At 37.6% G+C, this 22,759-nt stretch overlaps 1 protein-coding gene across 4 annotated transcripts in view; it reads right to left on the reverse strand.

Moving 5' to 3' along the window:
• Positions 1 to 22,759, reverse strand: part of prkd3 (protein kinase D3) — a 112,187-nt gene that overhangs the window by 4,879 nt on the left and 84,549 nt on the right. Inside the window, exons 5-17 of one of the 4 annotated variants that reach the window (XM_061968587.2) lie at positions 19,797 to 19,954; positions 18,936 to 19,149; positions 18,773 to 18,850; positions 18,526 to 18,712; positions 17,776 to 17,899; positions 17,548 to 17,625; positions 8,315 to 8,591; positions 6,496 to 6,548; positions 6,234 to 6,306; positions 6,044 to 6,150; positions 5,116 to 5,277; positions 2,482 to 2,580; positions 2,123 to 2,390 (exon numbers count right to left, since the gene is read on the reverse strand). In XM_061968587.2, the coding sequence (XP_061824571.1) occupies positions 2,123 to 2,390; positions 2,482 to 2,580; positions 5,116 to 5,277; positions 6,044 to 6,150; positions 6,234 to 6,306; positions 6,496 to 6,548; positions 8,315 to 8,591; positions 17,548 to 17,625; positions 17,776 to 17,899; positions 18,526 to 18,712; positions 18,773 to 18,850; positions 18,936 to 19,149; positions 19,797 to 19,954 (1,878 nt within the window). Of the gene's footprint in view, positions 1 to 2,122; positions 2,391 to 2,481; positions 2,581 to 5,115; positions 5,278 to 6,043; positions 6,151 to 6,233; positions 6,307 to 6,495; positions 6,549 to 8,314; positions 8,592 to 17,547; positions 17,626 to 17,775; positions 17,900 to 18,525; positions 18,713 to 18,772; positions 18,851 to 18,935; positions 19,168 to 19,796; positions 19,955 to 22,759 lie in introns of all 4 variants that reach the window. The other 3 variants (XM_061968586.2, XM_061968585.2, XM_061968588.2) reach the window with 3 other exon arrangements.

Here is a 22,759-nt window from a genome sequence, read left to right on the forward strand (position 1 = left end):
TGAAGCATTTGTACACTGAGACCAAGTTTGTACAACAGAGCATGTCTTTATTCGGTCTGTGGTTAGTAAATCTACAAGTTTGTAAAATAAGGGGTCCATAAAGTAAATCCAACATTTTCTCACAAAATTTTGCTCCAGTTTTCAAACACTGTGCAGAATCGAGTGCCCAAACGAAGAATTTCACGCATTAGTGACTTAGTCTCTATGCTTTTTCTTTCAGTGAGTATGACTGTAAAAAGTCAACAAGGAAGTTGCAAGTGACAACACTTTGATAAAGAATGTAAGAAACACTACTGAATTTAGGAAAGAACTCGTATAAAAGCACAAACACCCTCTCCACTTTTCGCCGTCAAGTATTCAATAAAGATACTGTAAAAGTAATGTTCATTCATCATTTACAGTAAAACCTGTTATTTCTGTTAATTGGTTCCATGGTAAATGAATTTCTGCTAAGTATGAATTAAATATATAATTTTCATAGTTAAAGCATACAAAATCTGTTAATGACCTTCTAAATGCATTTTTTCTTAACATTATGAGAGGCCTGTAAGCATGAAATAACACAATTTAGACACCTTTACCCTCATTTAATGCATTATATTATTGCTGCCTTAGACTAAGTCAATCAGTGGCCATGATACTGAACAGTGCACTTAGATTGCTTTGGTTTCATTTCGTGGTCAAATACTACAGTAATATTGATATTTTTTGTTAATTTGGCCATTTGTATGCTTTAAAATGCTTAATTTAGGGCAAAAATACGTTATATATGCTTTGAATAAAAATGCAAAAAAAAAAAAAAGTGAGATAAAGGTCGTATAGCTTGGTTGGTAGAGTGGCCGTGCCAGCAACTTGAGGGTTCCAGGTTCGATCCCCGCTTCCGCCATCCTAGTCACTGCCGTTGTGTCCTTGGGCAAGACACTTTACCCACCTGCTCCCAGTGCCACCTACACTGGTTTAAATGTAACTTAGATATTGGGTTTCACTATGTAAAGCGCCTTTGAGTCACTAGAGAAAAAGCGCTATATAAATATAATTCACTTCACTTCACTTCACTAAAGCGAAGCTGCAAATTTAAAAAAGTGATATGGCGACAGACAATTATATGCATTTCGGACTGTTTTATCCATGTAAAACTATAATTATTCTCTACAAAACGTGTATTTTTGCTAATATTTCTGAGTTTCTGGAATTAATTAATTGGATTTACATTATTTCTTATGGCAAAAATTGCTGTACATATAATCCAGGGTTGTCAAACTGTGTTTTATTGAAGCCCACATCACAATTATGGCTGCCCTCAGAGGGCCGTTTGTAACAGTGACGATATGTGAATATGAATATATAAAAGCCACGTTACACAATTTGCATAGGCAATTGTATTTGATTATTATATTGTTTACTAACAAATTGATTGATAACTTGGTTTAAAATTGTAGGTCTGGGTGACAAGAAGTTAAGTATTTAAGTATCAATAGTACCAAAAATACTTGGAATATCTTTTTGCATGATCAAATAATATTAAAGTTTAAAAAACATGCAACTACATGCAGTATGTTTTTTTCTGTCAAAATTAAAAGAACAAATACATTTTGTGAGAAAGTGTGGTATTGACAGCCTTTCCCGTGCCCCATAAAATGATGTGGCGGGACACATCTGGTCCCCGGCCCTTGAATTTGACACGTGATCTACTCTGTCTGACCATCTCAACCCAACCGAATGAGTCTAAAGTATGTTCGAAGGTAATTTCTTATCTTCATACACTTTTTGGGACAAAAGTTTTTGCGTTGTATTATACCATAGGAACTTAAAAGTCCATAAAATGCTGAATCTGTAAAAATAACATAGTGTCCTTAGAATAAAATTTAAGGGAGTAAGCTGGTAAAACAACGCCTGATTGTTCTAAAGGGTTTCAAAAGAAGAGGTTAGTTAATGGAAGCAATTTAATTTGTTGTTGTTTTAAACCTGCCAATCAAACAAAATCGGTGGGAGAGACCTTTTCTGGGCAGTTGCGGAGTATTGACAACGGTTCATATCAAACACATCGCACAGTTCAGACATGTACTGTGTCGGTAGTGTGGACAGCATTAAGTGTGTGAGAATTATGCTGACTTCCTCTTACCTTCTGTAGAGATGTCTTTCCAGGGTGCAGGGGGGTACATGAAGGCAGCGTTCTGAATCTGGTCATTAATGTCCTCATCCTCGTTGAAAGGGAAAGTCCCGCTTAAGCTGACGTACACAATGACACCTACAGACCACATGTCTAAGGAGCGGTTGTAGCCTTTACTACGGAGGACCTCAGGAGCCAAGTAAGCCGGTGTGCCCACCACCGACCGCCGGAACGACTTCTCGCCGATGATTCGCGCAAAGCCAAAATCGCATAGCTTAACCTGGTGGATGGAGGAGAAGTTAATATTTGCACACCAACAGTATTCACGCAGATGTTCATTCTGAAACAAATACTTTCTTTATTTTCTGTACCTGAGGAAATGGTTCCGCAGAGGCCAATAAAACATTTTCAGGCTTTAGGTCACAGTGAACTATATTTTTGAAGTGAAGATGTCTCAAGGCCACCAGGATCTGTTGTAAACAACATCAAAAACCAGATTTAGCTCAGATGAAGAAATTGTAAATATCACTAGCATTGGTATTTGCAATCCAGCCCTGATTCTCAAGTAAATGACAGCACTGTTTATAGTCAGATTTTTTTTGAGATGCCTAAAATGATTGCCACCCCCACTAATCAGATTTCTGACAGAATCTTGACACTTTTAATATTAATAATAATATACACTCAAAATGCACCCTTATCAATTTGATAATCATATGATTTTGCATGGGAGTTTTAGAATCTATTTTATATTTGCTTTGTAAAAAAAAAAAAAAAAGCCTATGTTGTAATAAAAACTAACGAGACTAATCAGTTTTGAAAACATAATAAAATACAGAAAGTACATATAACTCGTCATGAGGCTCATATTTTCAGAAAGCTACGGACCAGGAGCAGGATATGAATATTAAGTGTTTTTTTTAATTTTGTACATGTAATGTAAGACTTTAAGGTTTTAATCTTATCAAATGGATAATAGTGTTCAGTCAAAAAGTCATATTTTATGCCAGTCAAAGGGCCTTTATGTGACAGAAGCGCTCTGTTATTTTTAAGAACTGACTTGCCATAGGTATGTCTGTATGACAGGTATGTTTTGTTTTAAGGACATACAATTAAAAAAAAGAAAAAAAAAAAGGTAAAAAATACAAAAGATGCTCTATGGAGTGTTTTTCCTGCTTTTGGAAACCTGCTGCAGAAACGTTAGCAAGTAAGTTTTAAACTACTATTAAACTAATCTTGCGGGCCGCAGTTGGCATGCTGGCTAACTAGTCAAAATGTTAAATATTCCGCTTTTTCATGTCTCTAGCTTTATTGGTGTCTTTGTGCTTGTCAAAGCACATTCGGTCTCCCTAGAGGGGGGGGTTACCCACATATGCGGTCCTCTCCAAGGTTTCTCATAGTCATTCCCATCGACGTCCCACTGGGGTGAGTTTTTCCTTGCCCTTATGTGGGCTATACCGAGGATGTCGTTGTGGCTTGTGCAGCCCTTTGAGACACTTGTGATTTAGGGCTATATAAATAAACATTGATTGATTGATTGATTGATTGATATCAATAATCAGAGCCATTTTGACACTATGGTTAATTTTTTGAATGTTTTTGTTTTTTTGTGGATGGCTGTGGTGGTGATGTCAATGAGGGATTTCTGGTCACTGCTATGTTGGAATTGTTATCAGTGTTGATGCTGTTGTTGATGTTGTTCATTTTTGTTTGATTACTTTTGGATTGTTTTGTGTCATGTTTGTGTGTCCTCTCAATTGCTCTGTTGATTGCTGTTCTAGGAGTTGCTGGGTCGGATTTGGTTTTTGGGTTTTGGAGTTGTGTTGTTATAGTGTTATTGTGTGTTATTTTGTTGGATAGATTAATTAAAAAAACAAAACAGAGCCAACTTGTTTGCTAGATTGCTAGCGATTGATGCTATATGCTAGCCAGCAATACTTTGTGCACAGTTTACACTATAGCGGTACGCAGTCAGCCGTCTGCTTTAGCAATGTTGTTTTCCGGTTATTTGATTGTTTTCATGAAGATGCTTTGAAACTTAAGCAATAATTTCATTCTTTTAGGTGCAGTTTGTTTGCCTTCTTTTTCATAGCCGTCTTTTTGCAGTCTTCAATCGCAAGCAGAATATAACAAGTTCACACAATATGTGTTTAACGTTTTCACAATTTGACTGACAAACTTAAGCGTTTTGTATCCTCACAAAAACGTCACAATCCCGGATACTTTTAATTGAGTCGGAATGTCGGTAGACAACTGCAATTTCTGAAAGTCTACCGCAGAATCCAAAAGAGTGGGCAGCTATGCACCAGTAAAAGTGATACTCTGTGGTATAAACAGATTTGTGTGATCTAAGGTAGCGCCATATGGTGAAGTATAAGCAGTCTGATACTTCCATCTTGATCAATGTCTCATTTCATCATCACATCTATATTCACCCAGGCCAAGAATGTGTTGTCTACCTGTGGGCCGCTACCAAAACCACACACAACGCCTGGCTCCCTTTCGCTGACCATGGCTTTGACAGACGTCAACCCGGCCAAATCAAAACCAGGCCAGCCGCAGCTAATGGCATGGTTGTGAATGGAGCTGCTTCTGTTTGGGGTCCAGGACTCCAAGAGACCCAGGGGCCTACTGTTGTTCTTCTAATAAGGCCACAAAGCCACCAGCACACAGCAGCCAGTAATCCACAAGCAGGGAGGAGACCCTGATGCCACAGTGACCAATCCCATAAACAATATCCCACAATTGGGTCGCCGCAAGAATAAACAGGCCTGAAGCCTGAGCAGAGACTTGAGTGCAGTAGGATAACACAAACCAACAGAGGAGAGGACACAGAGGCAGGCAGACTGCGATAGACAATAAACACAAAAATTCAAACGTGCTTTCAGAACCACAGGAAAAATGCATGAACCAGATTTATAGTAATAATTCAGTTTTAAGAAATCCAAAGAGGTGTCTTGAAAACATAAGAAACTGACATTTGGAAGTATGTCTACAACACTCACCTGTGTAACTAAAAACTTGGTTATTCGTTCAGGCAGTTTGCTCTTCTCGCTGGACAGGATCATTTCCAGCATGTCACCATGCAGCTTCTCCATAACCACAAACACTCGCTCTGGCGTCTCAAACATGCATTCCAGGTTGACAATACCTGGATGATGCAGATTCTGACAGAAGAAACAAAAGATTGGTCAAAAACAGTATAAAGAGAGACAGAACATGTTTTAGGCTGTGTTCACACTGCAGAGTCGGATGTCCAATTGCGATTTTTTTGTCAAATCTGATCTTTTTAGTGGCATTACAAAAAAAATTTGATTTCTATAGTGCATGCAATCTGACCTGCATGCACATTGGGGTATGCAGTGATTACAAAAGTAAACATGGCTTCCACTCTAGACGGTCTCAGTGCTTACGCATTTCTGGCAATTTCATTGATTTTGTACACTCAACGTTTTCTGAACCGAATTTTTGCATGTAAAAGATTAGGAAGGAAGGGGACACAGTTTTTGGCTCTGGCAGTTTTACTAGATATTTTGCTTTACTGTCTGCATGTAGAGCGTGTCTGTGGGCAACCAGTCGGAGACAGGAGTGGTAACATTTTCACGTGAGTTCCTAAAACATTTTATTTTCACCTATTATCTGCGCCCTTGTCAACTATCTATTTTGGAATCGTCTATTTTAGTGAATAATTATGACCCTTATCGCTTTTTGATGACGTTTTGGTCGAATGAATGAGACCTGAGCGTGGAAGAAGACACATTGAGGATGCATCGCATATATATCCGATTTATGTCCACATACAAAAGACCTGGGTCGAACAAGAAAAATTCAGAACTGCACTATTCACACAGACGTGGAAAAATCCGATACAAATCGCATATGGGCAAAAAAACGGAATTGACCTGCACTGTGAACACGGCCTTAATCACTCACCTGCAATATGGCCACCTCGTTCCTTAACTGGCTCTCTTGCTTGGTAGGAAATCTCATCTTGTCAATAACTTTGATGGCCACATCTCTGCCACTCTTTCTGTGTTTACCTAATTTTCCAAACGAAAGAGCAAACACATGTTTACTATCATATCATATTGGTAGATATTCTGGACATGACAATGAGACATACCTCCATACACTATGCCAAACTGTCCTGATCCCAGCACTTCATCAGAGAATATTTGGTACACAGAAGCAATATCCTGTGGAAAAGACAAGTAACATCATTCAACGGCTAGCAACAGTTCTTTGCAAATAAGCATCTATTAAATCATCATCTCTGGCATTTCCAAACTTAAAAACACTTGTTCTGATACTTTAATAGCATACAAATGCATGCTTGTGCAGGCTGTGCGGGGAAGTTGTGCAACATAGTGCTAAAATAAACTCACCACATTCTCTTGGATCTGGCAGTTGGACACAGATATACTGATAGAAAGCTCTTCTGCAGAGGGGGGGAAACAGATATCGTTAACCGATGCATGCAGCGGTCACTGGGATCCTTAAGTAATGACAAGCCGAGCTGCATTGCTCACATAGCTTCTTCAATCTAATCGCAGCTGCAAAAATTAAGTCACACATCATCATGATGAAGCATTTTATTACACAATAAACTGGCTGTCTGAAGCGTGTGACTGAACGGTGCAAGTATGCATAGTTTCATAACGCCATATTTTGAAAAGCCACTGGGGCCAACTGGAGATGAATGTGTGATCATTTAATGCTATACAAATGGATGTTGTGATCCTGGAAAACAAGATTTTCAATGATGTAATGGCAACAGGCTTTAAACCAGTGGGTCCTAATAATTGTATGTCAGTTATTATCGGAACATTTTTCACGCTACCGCCACCCTTGAATTGAAATACAACACAGAAGCTTATAATATTAATTCATTTATCTGTACAACCCCACTGTATGAGTTGCGTGCGCGAGCATTCTGCACACAATACAGTCCCTGAAGGATTTCGTGGGCTGTTTTTGTGATCGATGCGGCCTAAAATGTCTGAATTTGCGACCAAGGTTTTGAGGCTTTTTTTTCCCAATAACATTGAATCAACTTGTGATTTTATGAATTTGTATCAATGTTTTAAGTGCTCATTGAAACTTTAACCTAAAAGAGCACAGGATTTCGACAAAAGTTCAACTAAAAGAGATTATTATCGTACGTCAGCAACTCTAACATGTAAATGCTTCCTTTTTGTTAGGTCGGCAATGCAAATAAAAATGTGTTCTTAATTGCCTAAGTCTGGATAAATAAAGTTTAAATAAGTATATTAATACAGATAACCTAGGAAGTAAGGACGCTGGTGTGCTGCTAAATGTTAATATACTTTATCACCCAGAAGGTTTGGTGGTGTAGACAAGAACAGGAAGTAGGTCTGAGCTATGCGGGAGGATGACAATTGTGCCGTTTGAATTATAAAGAGTTTAAATATTGTTACATGTTGCTGTCCTGCTTTGTCTACACAAGAAACTAACATAAGCCGCTCAAAGACAAATTCGATTGGCTAAATTGACGCTGTTTGGACAAAATGTGCGGGAATGTTGCGGGCATTGGACAAAGTTGAGAGGCCGCACTTAATACGCAGGGATTTGTTGAATTTTCAGTCATGAAATCGTAAATTCCTAGAGGGACTGACAATTGCCTTAGTATTAAAATAGATGAATGACATGAGCTGAGACAACATCTATAACAGCTTAAACCAATTTTCTAGTCAAGTTTATCCATCCAATTTGTAACGTTTAAACAAGACTGCTCAGTCTGTGTGATTCTCAAAACACATGAAAAAGTGTAAACGATTCACTTTAATGCACTGTACATTTATATCCTGATACTAATACTGCCTCACACGTTCCCCGACACCTCACCGAGACCCCCTTAATCTAAGACATACTGCTTTAAACTAAGTTCATCTTGTCTATGAATGTTCTCATTCATCCAAGTCATTGTCATATCAGGGCATTCAATAGATCGCAACTGGACTGTTTGGTTTGTCTTAAAAGAAGTTTCTCCGCTTCATCAGTTCATGCTCATAGACTTAGATTGGTCAACTCTAGTCCGGGACTAATCTAAGTCTATGAGCACAAACAGTCCAGTTGCAATCGATTGAATGCCTTGAGATAAGTTCATCTTCAAATTTCTTGGCAGTATAGAAGTTGTGGCGTCTTTCAGTTCATTTCAAATTACTGACAGCAGGTGAAACTTACTATGATCTTTGCCAGGGCCTGCAGCACTTGCTACACTAGGCTGGGGAGTGACTGGCATCAGGGCTTGTCTGATGGCCTTCTCCCAACCCTGAGCTACCTCCAAGCCCACTCCTGAGGCAGCCAGTGCGGGGCTGTGGTAATGATTTCCATTGTTCTCCCCCACATAGTAGACCATGGTGGCTGTAATGATCTCAAAGCAGTGAGGATTGCTGCCTTGGGCCAGACTGCTGTAGTCTCTGGACTGTTCTACCTGGAGTATCTCGGACAAAGGGATTTCCTACAAAACAAAAAAACAAAATACCACAACTCAATTATAAGTCAATGAGTAAAGGCATTTTTTTCTCGGGAGTGAGAAAATCTCAATTATGCAAAAATAACCCACAATATATCCTCTGTTTGAGGGAAGTAACAATAAAGAGAAAAAGAAGGCAAACAAAAGGCACCTAAAAGAATGAAATTATTGCTCAAGTTTTAAAGCATCTTAATGAAAACCATGAAATAAACGGAAAACAACATTACTAAAGCAGAAAGTGACAAAAATCTGAGACATTTCTACTTAGTAACCATTTCAAATTTAGGATGTCAAACTCACACAATTTACTTGGTCTCCAAGTTTTTAAGTTGTCCTCAGTAGTCTCAGGGTTGATCATATATTCCTTATGAACACACAGCAGTCGGAATAAACTTTTAAAAGTCTCCCCTTCCCTTCCAACTTTACTGTCAAATCAAAGCGAGGAGGGAGGGTCCAATGAGAAAAACCCCAAAGAGGGTTTGAACCAATCTGGTCTCGCAGAGGCACACGCTGTCCCCTTCCGCGTGGCTCACCACAGAGTATCAGATGAAGTGCTTGTGGGTAGCGGGGCCGGGTCTCGTGAACGGGCGCTGTGGCGGGCTGAAGCGCTCTGTTTCCCTGATTACAAGGCAGAGCCAGCCAGAGGCCCCATCTGAGCACGAGCCACTGGCGCTACCACTAGCCACCAAGACGCGGCAACTAATGTTCTGAAGAATGGTGCATCGGCGGATGGGTGGGTGGATCGATGTGTGTGTGTGTTTGTGGGCACGCGCTTGTGACAGGACTCAATCCGGCAGAGACATAGGAAGCCCCCTCACCCCATAAAAAAGAAAGCCACAAGTACAGGGGTCTCATCTTCAAACAAGGGGGACGTTATGGCTTCCAAATGCGGAAAATGGCAGTCAAGCCTGGCAAGTGAGACGCCGAACCACCGCCACTAATCAGATTGGAAGTATAAAGTAGAGAGAGAGGGACAGCAGCCACATGCTGATGAACAACAGCCTAGTCAATTTGAGTCAAATTAGAGGAATATCCTTAAGATATACATGTCCACAATTTGGATCTTCTGTGTGGAACACTGAAAGATACATTTATCAAAACGATTTATTTTATGGTTGTGAGTTACACTGCATCACACTGACACTTGTTGATAATATATTTGTATATAAAAATATAAAATATATAAACATTCAAATAAATACTTAAATATCTACTTGACTTATATTATCCATCAAATCATACTCTATAACAATGACAAAAGATCGTACGGTAAAAAACTGACAGCTTAGTCTGCAGAATTTTACTGTAAAATACAGTGATGCTGTAAATAAAAAGGAGATAGCCAGCTTTTTACCGCAAACGCTACATTTTTTTTTACAGTGTATGTAAAAATAAATATAATAAAACGCACAGGCAATTGTGTAAAGCAATATTATAATAAGATGACTCCTTATGCAAGTATATTCAAATATTACTCCTCTGAGGGCAGCCATAACTGTGATGTGGCCCTCCATTAAAACGAGTTTGACAACTGTGGTCTGGAGAGACCATAATATAACAACAACTGTTGGCTTGTCAGCATTATCACAGCCATTGCACAACGTGTAAGAGAAGGATAGGATTGATCCATAAATTGGTGGTGTCGATATTAAGGGGTAGTATCAGAACATGATCGATACTAGAGGGATCCGATTGATATTTTTATTTTCTCAAAATAATATTTTGTTGTTTTTGTACATATTTACAAACTTGGGATAATTCTTTGGGCACAGTAGGACTTTGAGGGCAAAGATCAGACAGTTTATATGAGAAGAAGATATTAGTTTTTGTTTGGTTATTGTGTACTATTGACTCTGTTTAGCTCAAACAATTGAATGTAATAATAAATAAAAAAGGAACTTGTTTAAATATTTTTAAACTTAAACTGTCACTAGCACTCACCATAAATAAATGTAAAAATGTAGAGTCAATACATGTGATCGGTATTAGTATTGATATCAGAAAATGTCACTCATGGATGTATCGGAATCTGCAGCTTAAAACCTTGATCAGATTTCAAAGCAAGTTATCCATCAAAAGTCTTCGGAAAAACGGCATTACCAACGCATTACTTTTATGTATGTTACAACGCTGTTGCAGATACGTTTGATATAGCGTGACACGATACTTTTGATACTTTTGTGTGCGGCATCTACCGCCTGCACGCAAACAGTCGGCAGACTACCAATGCCAAACTAAAACAGCCAATGAGCTCGCCCTCGCTGACAACACGTCACTTGGTAAAAGGGACTGCCATGTAAAGACATGCACTCACACACACTTCTAATGAAACATCTCTCAACTGCATACACCAAATATATGAAAGGGAAAAAAAATGGACTGAATTAATTACTTTCCCTTGTAATTAATTACATCTACTAAATAATAACTCCGGCCCTGCAATGAGGTGGTGACTTGTCCAGGGTGTACCCTGCCTTCTGCCTGAGTGCAGCTACTTTTACTACGTTCCATTGACTTTCATTCCGATCATTACATTTATTTATATCACAATTATTTATAATCTATTGATTATGGCTTGCAAAGACAAATTAATTTGTCAGCAAGCCTTCTTCCGGCAGGCACTGTCACATGACAGTGTTTCGCCAATCCAACGTAAGCAGTAGTGACGTTTGATTCCATTTCACCAATCAAACTGAGCCTGGAAGTCACATGACTCTGTTTGACCAATCCAACGTAATCAGTAGTGGCGTTTGAAACCATTTCACCAATCAAACAAGCATAAAGTACAGCTATAAAAAGCTGAAATAGGTTAGTATTTTAAAAGTATATATTAAAATAGAAACCTACATGTTTAGTAAGTGTCAGAATGTTGCCAAAGAAGACATTTTATATACATGACATGACGTCAAAACGCATTAAAACAATACCAACAACACCAAATAGCATAAGAAAGTTGTACTTATTGGATAGATTCGTAGCTTGAAAGTTACTAGCGCTGGCTTATTAGCATTCTTACCTTCTACTGTATTTACATTCTAACACAGTTAAACAAGCTGAATTGGCCCCCTTGTGTATGAGAGGAACACTGCGTATGGCCAGCAGTCACATTAGAGATAAGAGCATGGAAACTACAACTCCACATGTAGCTGTGAAAATAGAAGAAACTGAATTATTTGACAAATCAGACTAATTAAGTGCATAGAAACATACTGACTGTAAAAAGTAATCTTAAATGATTACTTTAAAACTAGTAAAAATAACATTTATATATTGTGCTGTCATGTGTATCAGTAGAAATGTTCACATTTCAGCCTACAATAATTCCACTTCTAACTGTAGAAAACATCTTGCAGTAAATTGTATATGATTTTTGTATTTTACATACACACACAAACACACACACACACACACACACACACACACACACACACACACACACACACACAAACACCAACTGCTGTTGTATTCCAAGAACAATTAAAAAATATCTACAAAATAAATCAGAAGTTAAACGCAAGTTACTCAATACTTGGGTATTTGTTTCACGCAATATTTACTTACTCTTAATAAGGTAATTATTTTGATGACAACTTTTTACTTTTACTTGAGTCATATTTTTCTTAAGTAACGGTACTCTTACTTGAGTACACTTTGTGGGTACTCTACCCACCTGTGCCTCCTTGGTATGTTTGTTTGATAGACAGTACTGTATAGTGTTGTATATTGTGTTCAAAGTACACAAACTTACTCAATAGTGGAAAAGGCTGAAACCAATTATTCATGTTTATTTACATTGTTTCTTATAGAGAAATGTGCTTATTTTTACGAACGTTTCTATTTACGAACCTTGTTTAAGAGCCAATTAAGTTTGTATATCAAGTTTCCGCTTTAATCAAATGCATAGGCAATTCTGTAATTAGGCTATTATAGGTTTATTTTCATAAATATTAACTGTTACCAGCAGTACTCTGAGGGCAGCCATAATTGTGATGTAGCGTTCAATAAAAACAATTTAGACACCCCTGCCGTAGGTGAACAAAAGAAATCAGAGGTGAGCGGCTATTTGTGTTTTATTTACAGTATATGACTGCTAACATTTTAATTGTACTTTATTTACAAAGAATATCTCAACTCAAACAGTGTGATAATTAATTTTGACTGCAGTATTGATAATATATTTATTGTCTATTTGTGTTTGCTTTACTTGTTTTTATATAATATCCTTCCTTGTTCTTTTCTATATGTGAATAACAATGTATTTATTATTTTAATCTGATTTTATCCATAAAAATACATATATTTTCCTGTAGTTTCTTGTACACTGCACAATCAAGATACTGCCATTTTATAACTCTTTTTTGCCTATTGATATATATGTACTGTATATATATATATATATATATATATATATATATATATATATATATATATATATATATATATATATATATATATATATATATATATATATTTATTTATTTATTTATTTTTATTTTTTTTCACACAGGAAGTGAACAACATTTAAACATGAATGACAAAATATTGTAAATGTAAACATGTAAAAGTTGTGGTAGGAACGAGTAATCAGTGATATACATGAAGAAGGTAAATAAGTTAGCCCTACTCCTTTTCGGATATATTGAATGTTGTAAATGTAACGACGTTGAAGCAAAAAAACTTAGACCGTTTGGTGAGCTATTGAAAAACAGATGCCGAGGCACCAGTAGCGTACCTGTCAGAGACCCTTGATCTACTAATGCATGAATTAAATGCATCTATCATAATCTAATACACTGAGTAAACATCTAAAATTTGGAGCTTAAAACCAAAGCATTTGTAAACTTTAAATTAGCTTCTTTAATAAAACCCTGTGCTTGGGTGAAATCACATAAGGCAAGTTAACACACCCCAGGTCATTTGAGGTTTATCAAGCTTATTGGACAGTCACAGTTCACACTGCAGGGATTGTGTCAAATCACATCTTTCACACAGTTGTTCACATTACCAAAAAGTGTGATGTCTAATGTGAACGCAAACTGATGTCATGACGTCACACAAGCTGCAGTGTTTATGGAAGTAAACAAGTCTCCAATTCTAGTAGATCTCACTCCTGGCGCATTTGTGACAATTTCAAGGATTTTGTGCAATCAAAGTCAACATTTTCTGGACCGTAATATTGCACATAGAAGATTAAAAAGAAAGAGGGCAAGCATTTTGGCTCTTGCAGTTAGTGGGACATTTTCTTCCGACGTATGCTCTGAAGAGCCTGTGGGCGAGCAATCACAGGCAGGAGTGGTGGAACATAGACGTGAGTTCCTGAAATATATTGATTTCGGCTGTTTTCGGCTCATTTGTCAACTACATATTTTGCAACCATCTTTTATGGGGAAGAATTATGACACATCACTTTATAATGATGTATGGGTCAGATGAATGCGACCCAATCATTCGGACTTCAGTCACATTGGATACATATCTGATTTATATCCACATATGAAAAAGGCCTGTGTCGGATTTGAAAAATTCGGAATTGTACTGTACAAAGTCAATACGTGTCCATGCACTAAATTAGTCCGATTTCTCAAATAGTTCGGCTCTAAATAAGCCTCCTACAACCCACTTTAATACGATCGTGTTTGGTTTTTGAAAAGTCGGACTAACACACCTGGATTATGCGATTGGAAAACAGATTTCTCAAGGGGGTGTGTGAGGAGAGGACCCTTCATATCGCGCATGCGCCAATCTCGACGCATGGGATACAACCCAGAAGCAGATAACATTCAATAAAAACGTAGAAACAATTGTCATGAAGAGGATACTTTTTATTTGTTTCACAAATTAAAAGAACATTTTGAGTGCATCGATGGAAGAAAAAAAGAAACAGAGATTCATTTAAGAAGGACGCTAAGGAAATGTAAAATGCCGGCTTAGTTTGGACTCCTGAACGAAATTTGAATGAGATGAAAGATTATGAAGCAGGAATATTAAAGACAAATAATAAAGCCTACACAAACCTCTTCATGCTGCATTTATGCACTCCAAACTGATGAACAATAACTCTGTACTCCACACAACTGGCATAACAATAGCAACCTTCATCTGGAACAGTATCAGTCGGGGCACAAACAATCTTTTCCTTGGGATTTAAAACTCCTTCCATCAATCCACAAAGCCTTTTGAATGAACTCCAAGACATTCAAAAGTTTTGTTTTCATGATTCTTCTATGAATAATTGTCTCACATCAACTTATACATATCAATATGGTATTAATACATGTGCATATATTAATAAATATACAAATACAAATACAAATGTGATATACAAATAAATAAATAATTTGTATAAATAAACGCATATTTGTAAATACATTTTTGAGATTTGAAAATATATACTAATAAAATGTATAAATATAAAAATGTGACATACAAATAAATCAAGAATTTGTGCCTCTGATTGGCTCGCAGTGTCTGACCATGTCTATGACTGAGACCGCTCTGGCTGCAGTGCCCTCTGCTGATTATTCAGGGGAGTGTGTAGGTCACATTTATTTGTGCATCTGGTTAGTGGTAGGAATGTCTCATCGACACAAAAGCAAAAAAGCGATCCACATATGCAAATTCAATACAAATACAAAATCAAGCATATTTATATTAAAATCTCAAAAATATATTTACAAGTACATGTTATTTATACAAATTATTGATTTATTTGTATGTCACATTTTTATATTTATACATTTTATTTGTATATATTTTCAAATTTCAAAAATATATTTACAAATACGCGTTTATTTATACAAATTATTTATTTATTTGTATGTCACATTTGTATTTGTATTTGTATATTTATTAATATATGCACATGTATTAATATCATATTGATATATATAAGTTGATGTGAGACAATTCTTCTTCCATATTCTTCGTCCGAAAATCCCTTCGAAAAACCTGTCTTTCTTTGCTTCGGACCTGCATCCGCCCCGATACATTCTTTGTAATCGTCTCATGTTTGTAATGCAATCTAACATAATTTCTTGATACTGTCTGCTATTTAACATCAGTATAGCCATTAGAGATGTAATATTTGTAATCTGTGTCAATATTACAGCGGACATCACTTAAAACAAGTTGTAAGGATCTGCAGATGGCTAGTGTGATGTCATAGTTCAACCGGAAAAAGAATTCCTTCATCGTGCTAAAATTAGGAGGCTGCGCAAGGGAAGGGTGGACGATGGCGTCGCCGACGCAAGCTACGCGACACAAGAGTATACACCAGGCTTTAGAGCAATGGTTCTTAACCTTGTTGGAGGTACCGAACACCACCAGTTTCATATGCGCATTCACCGAACCCTTCTTTAGTGAAAAATAAAATGTTTTTTTTTCTCAAATTCAAGACAAAGTTATATGTTTTTGGTAACACTTTAGTATGGGGAACATATTCTAAGTAACAAAGACTTAATTTAGAGTTTTTTGGACACTAGGGGAACATATTCTAAGCAACAAAGACTTAATTTAGAGTTATTTGGTTGATTGGCAACACTAATTGGCCCTAGTGTGTGAATGTGAGTGTGAATGTTGTCTGTCTATCTGTGTTGGCCCTGCGATGAGGTGGCGACTTGTCCAGGGTGTACCCCGCCTTCCGCCCGATTGCAGCTGATATAGGCTGCAGCGCCCCCCGCGACCCCAAAAGGGAATAAGCGGTAGAAAATGGATGGATGGATGGTTAGGGTTAGGGTTAGAGGGTTATGGTTATAATAAGGCCATGCCGAATAAGGCATTAATAAGTACTTAATAATGACTAGTTAAGAGCCAATATGTTACTAATTTGCATGTTAATAAGCAACTAATAATGATGAATATGTTCCCCATACTAAAGTGTTACCATGTTTTTTTACTGGTGCACAAAATGAACCGTGCATGAACCTCACCTTGTTCAAACAACAAAACCAACACAGTGCATAAACTGACAACAAATTACACACCTGCAAATCAGTCTGACTTCTGCTGTTGCCGTATCCGTAATACGACGATAGGGAGAAGTTTGTATTTACACGATGAGTAGGGTGTGTCTTGACCTCCGCTGAACCCCTGAGGCCGACTCACCGAACCCCTAGGGTTCGATCGAAACCAGGTTAAGAACCACTGCTTTAGAGAGAGTGCATGAACACTTATACTTCACACGTAGCTGTTAAAATACAAAAAAATTAACTATTTTGAGAAATCAGACTAGATTAGTGCATGGAAACGTAGTGAGTGACATGAATACATCCGATACAGGTCACATATGGGCAAAAAAATCAGAATTGATCTGCAGTCTGAACAAGGCCAAACAGCAGTAAGAGGACCAAAGTGATTAAAGTTACAGCTACATTAAAAAAAAACTATTTGACACTGATGCACACAGGATTCACTATCCCACTGTAGCACAACTCCCACCACAATGCGAGGAGGTGTCTGAACACATACTCTGCGACACGAAATATAACACAAAAACATCCCAGACACTCGACAGACACGACCATCAACATGCATGTGGAAGAAATTATCTCGCAACTACCTCGCCAAGTCCTCAGTGCGTAATTACTGTGTTATTAAGCTCTTGTGGCGCTCTGATGACCAAATGTGGAGCAGAATGTCCCCAAAATTGTTTTTAAGCCAAAAAAAAAATGTAAGCTTGTATCAAAGCTTCAATAATGAGGCACATTAGTTTTAACATCAGGCAGTCATTGCACTCTATTATATCAATGGAAAAAAAGCACAACATAATATACATATACATACTGATTGTTTGACCAGATAGCATAAGTTCATTCAAATAAAAATGTGATTAACTATCTGCTTACACATTAATATTTTATGATATAACTATATATTGAAATAATTTAACATTTAACATGGGACACAGGACAACGTTTTCTTGCAATGATAACGTCTTGCTTACTTTATAGAACTTGGCTCCAGTGTCATTCTGAAATAGACTTAGACTTTTGCTGTCCAATCTCCAGTAATGCCTCTTCCGCTGTGTATATAAAAAAAAATAGTATATATTAAAAAACCTTAATCTTACCACCAATAAACTGTGCTGCATGCTACACGTGTATAGAAGCTTGATAGAACGAGCTTAACGCAGTTCCATTTAAGCTCTTTTGAGGATCTTTCTCAATCTCACCAGGTTGTCTTTGCTGCTATAATGAACCATCCATCCCTCCTTAACCAAGGTGGAGCTCCGCCGCTTGGTGTGTTTGATGGACTGGACCACTCGCATCAATGGGATGTTGCTGCTTGTGGAGGGGCTACATTCAAGCACATAAGATTGTACTTTTATTTAAAGCTCAATCAAATAAAACTATAAGGTTTTAAGGAACAGTGGTATCTCGGTTTTCGTAAGCAAAAATTCAGACGAAGACCAAATTGTATAAAAAGTGAACCAATTTTTCTCATAGAAAATGAGACACACAAAAATAATAACATAAAACACATTGTATTGAATAATTATAGTTTTACATGCAGAAAATAATGCAAAATACATATAAATGGTGAATGAAATGGATGAATAAACATGACTTGCCAATAACAGCAATGAGCAGAGAGGGAGGAGGGGCTGGAAGAGCCACATAAACGCCACCTTCATACTTTACTACAAGTTCTGTCTTAAATTCAATAGTGTTTCTCGTCTTCTTTATCAAAGTGCTGGTACTTGCAACTTTAATTGGTTCCATAGTGGATTATTATTTGCAGTAGTACTCAAAAAGGACGGAGACTACTAAGTCACTATAAGGGTTAGGGTTGGGTAACTTGAAGGAGAGGATCCAATGTCTGGCTGTACGATAACCAAGACAAACTGCAAACCGTCAAAAACTGAGGTACCACTGTAAATTATTCGCTTGTTTTTGCTGTTTGGTGTAGTTTTTAGGCATACCTGATAGTCTTAATGGGCTCCTCATCTTTATCTCGGTCCAAAAAGGGAGAGTCCATGTCAAACATTCTCTCATCTGGAGTGGAGCGCTCTTCAGAGTCATCTAGCCCTCTGCTGCCGTCCATGTCACTGCTGTCCACTTCCATTGTATCGAGAGTTGTGTCTGAATCTGGGCCTGGGCTTGCTGGCTCTGCAAACATTGCACATATTAATAATCGTCATTTCTTTTTAGATGTGCTAGAGGACGTACCGCCATTGAAGTCCACCTCCCCCAAACAGTCTCTTGGTACCTTTGAAGCACAACGCTTATGGCAGTTGAATCTGCAATCTAATGAAAAACATTGGGGGGAAAACACTAAGGTTAGCATACATAAAGTTGAATATTAAAATTGACAATGGGAGAGGAGGCTTGCCTTTACACTGCATTCCCTGGCGAAAAAGACCCTTGAGGAGACGCTTGCAGAACTGGCAGATAGTAGGTCGGGTGTAGGTGTGAATGGCAAAGGTGTGGGGTACTTTGACCCGACCCAGCACCATCTTCTCCATCCAGATAGGCCTGCCGCTCCAGGAGAGAATCCGCTTCCCTGCTTCTTGATGCGACCTTTGCTGCTGCTGCTGCTGCTGCTGCTGCTGCTGCTGCTGCTGCTGTGTGAATGCACAGGCAACAGAATGAATAATAACATTGTAAAAATGAAGACAAGAAATAAATCATGCTGGAAATGTATTGGAAAATCAACACAATCTTTGCCGTCAAAATAAGACTATTCGAATTGTCATATATTACCATAATGAGAAGTCTTGATGTGAATAAACTGAGCCATCTGAAAGTTGCTGTCAAAGTGAAGCAAACTTTTGCCAGCGAGCGAGAGGATGCATAAATTGAGAGTTTACTGACCCATCTCATTAGCATAATTACATTTCCTGGTGACATTTCACGGGGACACAGACCAGAGCAGAATCTTCCACAGCTGCTTATGCAAAACACATTCTACAATGCCTTGCTGAAAATTTAGCCACATAGCTCTATTACATTTAATGCATAAGTGGAAGCAACAGGGCCCAAGAGATACACCCATGGAACAAGAGGCCAATTTGATATTTGAAAACATTAAACAATTTATGCAAAAGCATCTGGAATAGTGATCCCTTTTTTTCATTCCATTTTTTGATTATAGCATTTTAATGCGTTTGGGCAAATGTTTCCACCTCATTCAAAAGACAAGCAGTTGCAATACGATCCAGATAGTTTTGGGTTAGCCTCCAATAGAACTCACCTCATCCAAGACAACCACTGCATTCTCTGCAGGTACCGGTCGGGGAACCGAGAGGGATGGTCCAGGCAGCGACACATTGGACAAACGCCTCTTTCGCACACCGGTACAGTTATTTGGGATCTTAAAGGCACACCGCTTGTGGTAGTTTAGGCCACACCCTGAAACATACACAGTTGAAGTGTTTCAACAAGACGTGATGTGTAGAACATATGTTTGTTTTGTAAGTCAGCCACAAGATGGCTGTACTGATTAATAGGTTTGAATAAAGGCTATGATGTGAAGCAACTACAAATATTTACTTAAATTAAAAAATATAATTCAGACATGTAGCAAATGCAGTAAACTTCATCAGCAATTAATACAGTGGCTGTGATTCAGCAAGGAGCATGTGAGAGTGTTTATATGAGGCTTGTGCAAAATTCCAAACTTGGATTTCCATTACAATAATTTAAGTAATTGGAATTTTAATTGAATTGCTTCTACCCCCCCCTGGATGTTGAATTGTAATTTCAATTCATTGCAATTGAGAGAAAAGTATAACAGGAAGAATGTGTCACGTTTAAGGTGTTGACTTAAATACTAAAAATACTTTACAAACAATAAAGATTCAACACAAATTCCCTTCATTTGAAATCATTTGTAATATTTTATTTTATTTAAAAACTGAAAAATTAAACAACTTACAAACTATGTATTTTTTTTGGAAACAACTATTTTGAATACTTATATATTTTTAAAAAAAAGTTTCATAATATGAAAGTTATAATACATAAAATTAAATGATTTGTTTTACAGTACATTTGCCTACAGATGTTCTCTTTGTTTAGGTCAGTGGTTCTCAAAGTACCACCTCAGAAAAAACTTAGCTCTCCAAGTACCACCATAATGACAAACATTAAAATACAGTAGCATAATAGGCCGAAATATTCATTAAAACAAGGCAAATGTTTTATTTAACTAGTATATTTAATATTTTGGCCACTGTAACATTACACATAATTTGAACCCTAACACTTTTATCGTCATATTCCATAACACTGCGGTCCCCTCCAAGGTTTCTCACTGCACCCAATGGGTTGAGTTTTTTCTTGCCCTGATGTGGGATCTGAGCCGAGGATGTTGTTGTGGCTTTGAGACACTTGTAATTAAGGGCTATAAAAATAAACTTTGATTGACTGATTGATTGATAAATATATTCTGATTGATTGTTTCAGGTCCTACATATTTCTAAGTGATATGTATTACACAACTACAAATACAACTACATGATGGTACTGTAAGTATTGCACGTGTTCTTGTTCTCCCTTGTTCTCGCATCAGTGCTCTCATTGCTGTAATTAGTGTTCCATTTACCTAAAAATACACTATTAGCTAAACAAGGTACTGATCCCATTCCTAAAAACACGGATGCAAGCTAATAATCTATCTGCCCTAGTCGCTGTTTACAATTGTCATTCTCTGTGAGTTTGCATCCATAATTGTTGGATACAAATTACTGATGGATGTGATGGAAATTCATTGAACTGCTTTGAATTAACAATACATGGTGCTTTCTTGGAGGTTCTTGATTTGCTATAAACAAAGTAAAACAACTATTTTATTTTGTGTGTGACCACAGTAATCTTCCCACTCGGTTTGCTGGTCTGGTTGACAATGCTCTGGTCTAGATAGCAGGATTTTTAGTCTAGCAGATACTACGGAAGCTGTCTTGTGATGTGTGCCGTGTAGTGTCATCATGTGACGAGAGCAACCACATTCCCGCCTGAAAAACAACGGTGGCCAAGTGATTCCATCACAAAGCACAGTGAAGGTTTGATTCCATAATCATGTTCGTTGTTTTAATCTTTGAATATTAAAGTAGTTTTTATCTTATTTTCTCTGTTATGTAAAATTTCTTTCAGCACTGCGTGGAGCGTTGTAGAAGTATAATTTATTATATTAAGATGCTTAGAGCTGCAGAGTGGGTGATTGGCCAAGCTTTGACAAAGCAAGCTCCCACTTTGGCCGTGAAGAAATCAGAACAGATGTTTCTCTGCTTGGAGAACACATTGAGGAGACACTGTTTGCTATCGACAACCATCTTTCCCACTTGTCATTGGTTGTGTCTGTGTGTCTGTGTTTCTCAATAATAATAATAATAATAACTGGGATTTATATAGCGCTTTTCTAAGTACCCAAAGTCGCTTTACATGTGGAACCCATCATTTATTCACACCTGGTGGAGGTAAGCTACTTTCATAGCCACAGCTGCCCTGGGGTAGACTGACGGAAGCGTGGCTGCAATTTTGCGCCAACGGCCCCTCCGACCAACACCTATCATTCTTCATTCAATTCACCGGTGTGAGTGGCACCGGGGGCAAAGGGTGAAGTGTCCCGCCCAAGGACACAACGGCAGCGATTTTTGGATGGTAAGAGGCGGGGAGCGAACCTGCAACCCTCAGGTTTCTGGCACGGTTGCTCTACCCACTACGCCATGCCGCCCCTCAAGATAAAGCTGCACATTGCCAAACTCAACTCTCTGTACCTGCAGTCCTTTTTCAGGGGGTTTAGCTGTTAAACTTTCATGAGCTAGTTTGTCCAAGTGTAAATGGGGATGTCATGTTCTTGCATTGACTAATGTACCAATGCTTATATATACAGTATGTGTGTCTGTGTCAATGAATGATACTTTTGATTTACACATATTTTCATTTTATTTGATATATAACCCATGTCTAATAATAACAATAGTACTACTAATAATGGATGAGATTTTTTTGCGCTTTTTACATACACATATACAGTTGTGGTTAAAAGTTTACATACACTTGTAAAGAACATAATGTCATGGCTGTCTTAAGTTTCCAATTATTTCTACAAATCTTATTTTTTTGTGATAGAGTGATTGGAGCAGATACATGTTTGTCACAAAAAACATTCATGAAGTTTGGTTCTTTTATGAATTTATTATGGGTCTACTGAAA

The sequence above is a fragment of the Nerophis lumbriciformis genome, linkage group LG08, assembly GCF_033978685.3.
Source record: "Nerophis lumbriciformis linkage group LG08, RoL_Nlum_v2.1, whole genome shotgun sequence".
Taxonomy (NCBI): domain Eukaryota; kingdom Metazoa; phylum Chordata; class Actinopteri; order Syngnathiformes; family Syngnathidae; genus Nerophis; species Nerophis lumbriciformis.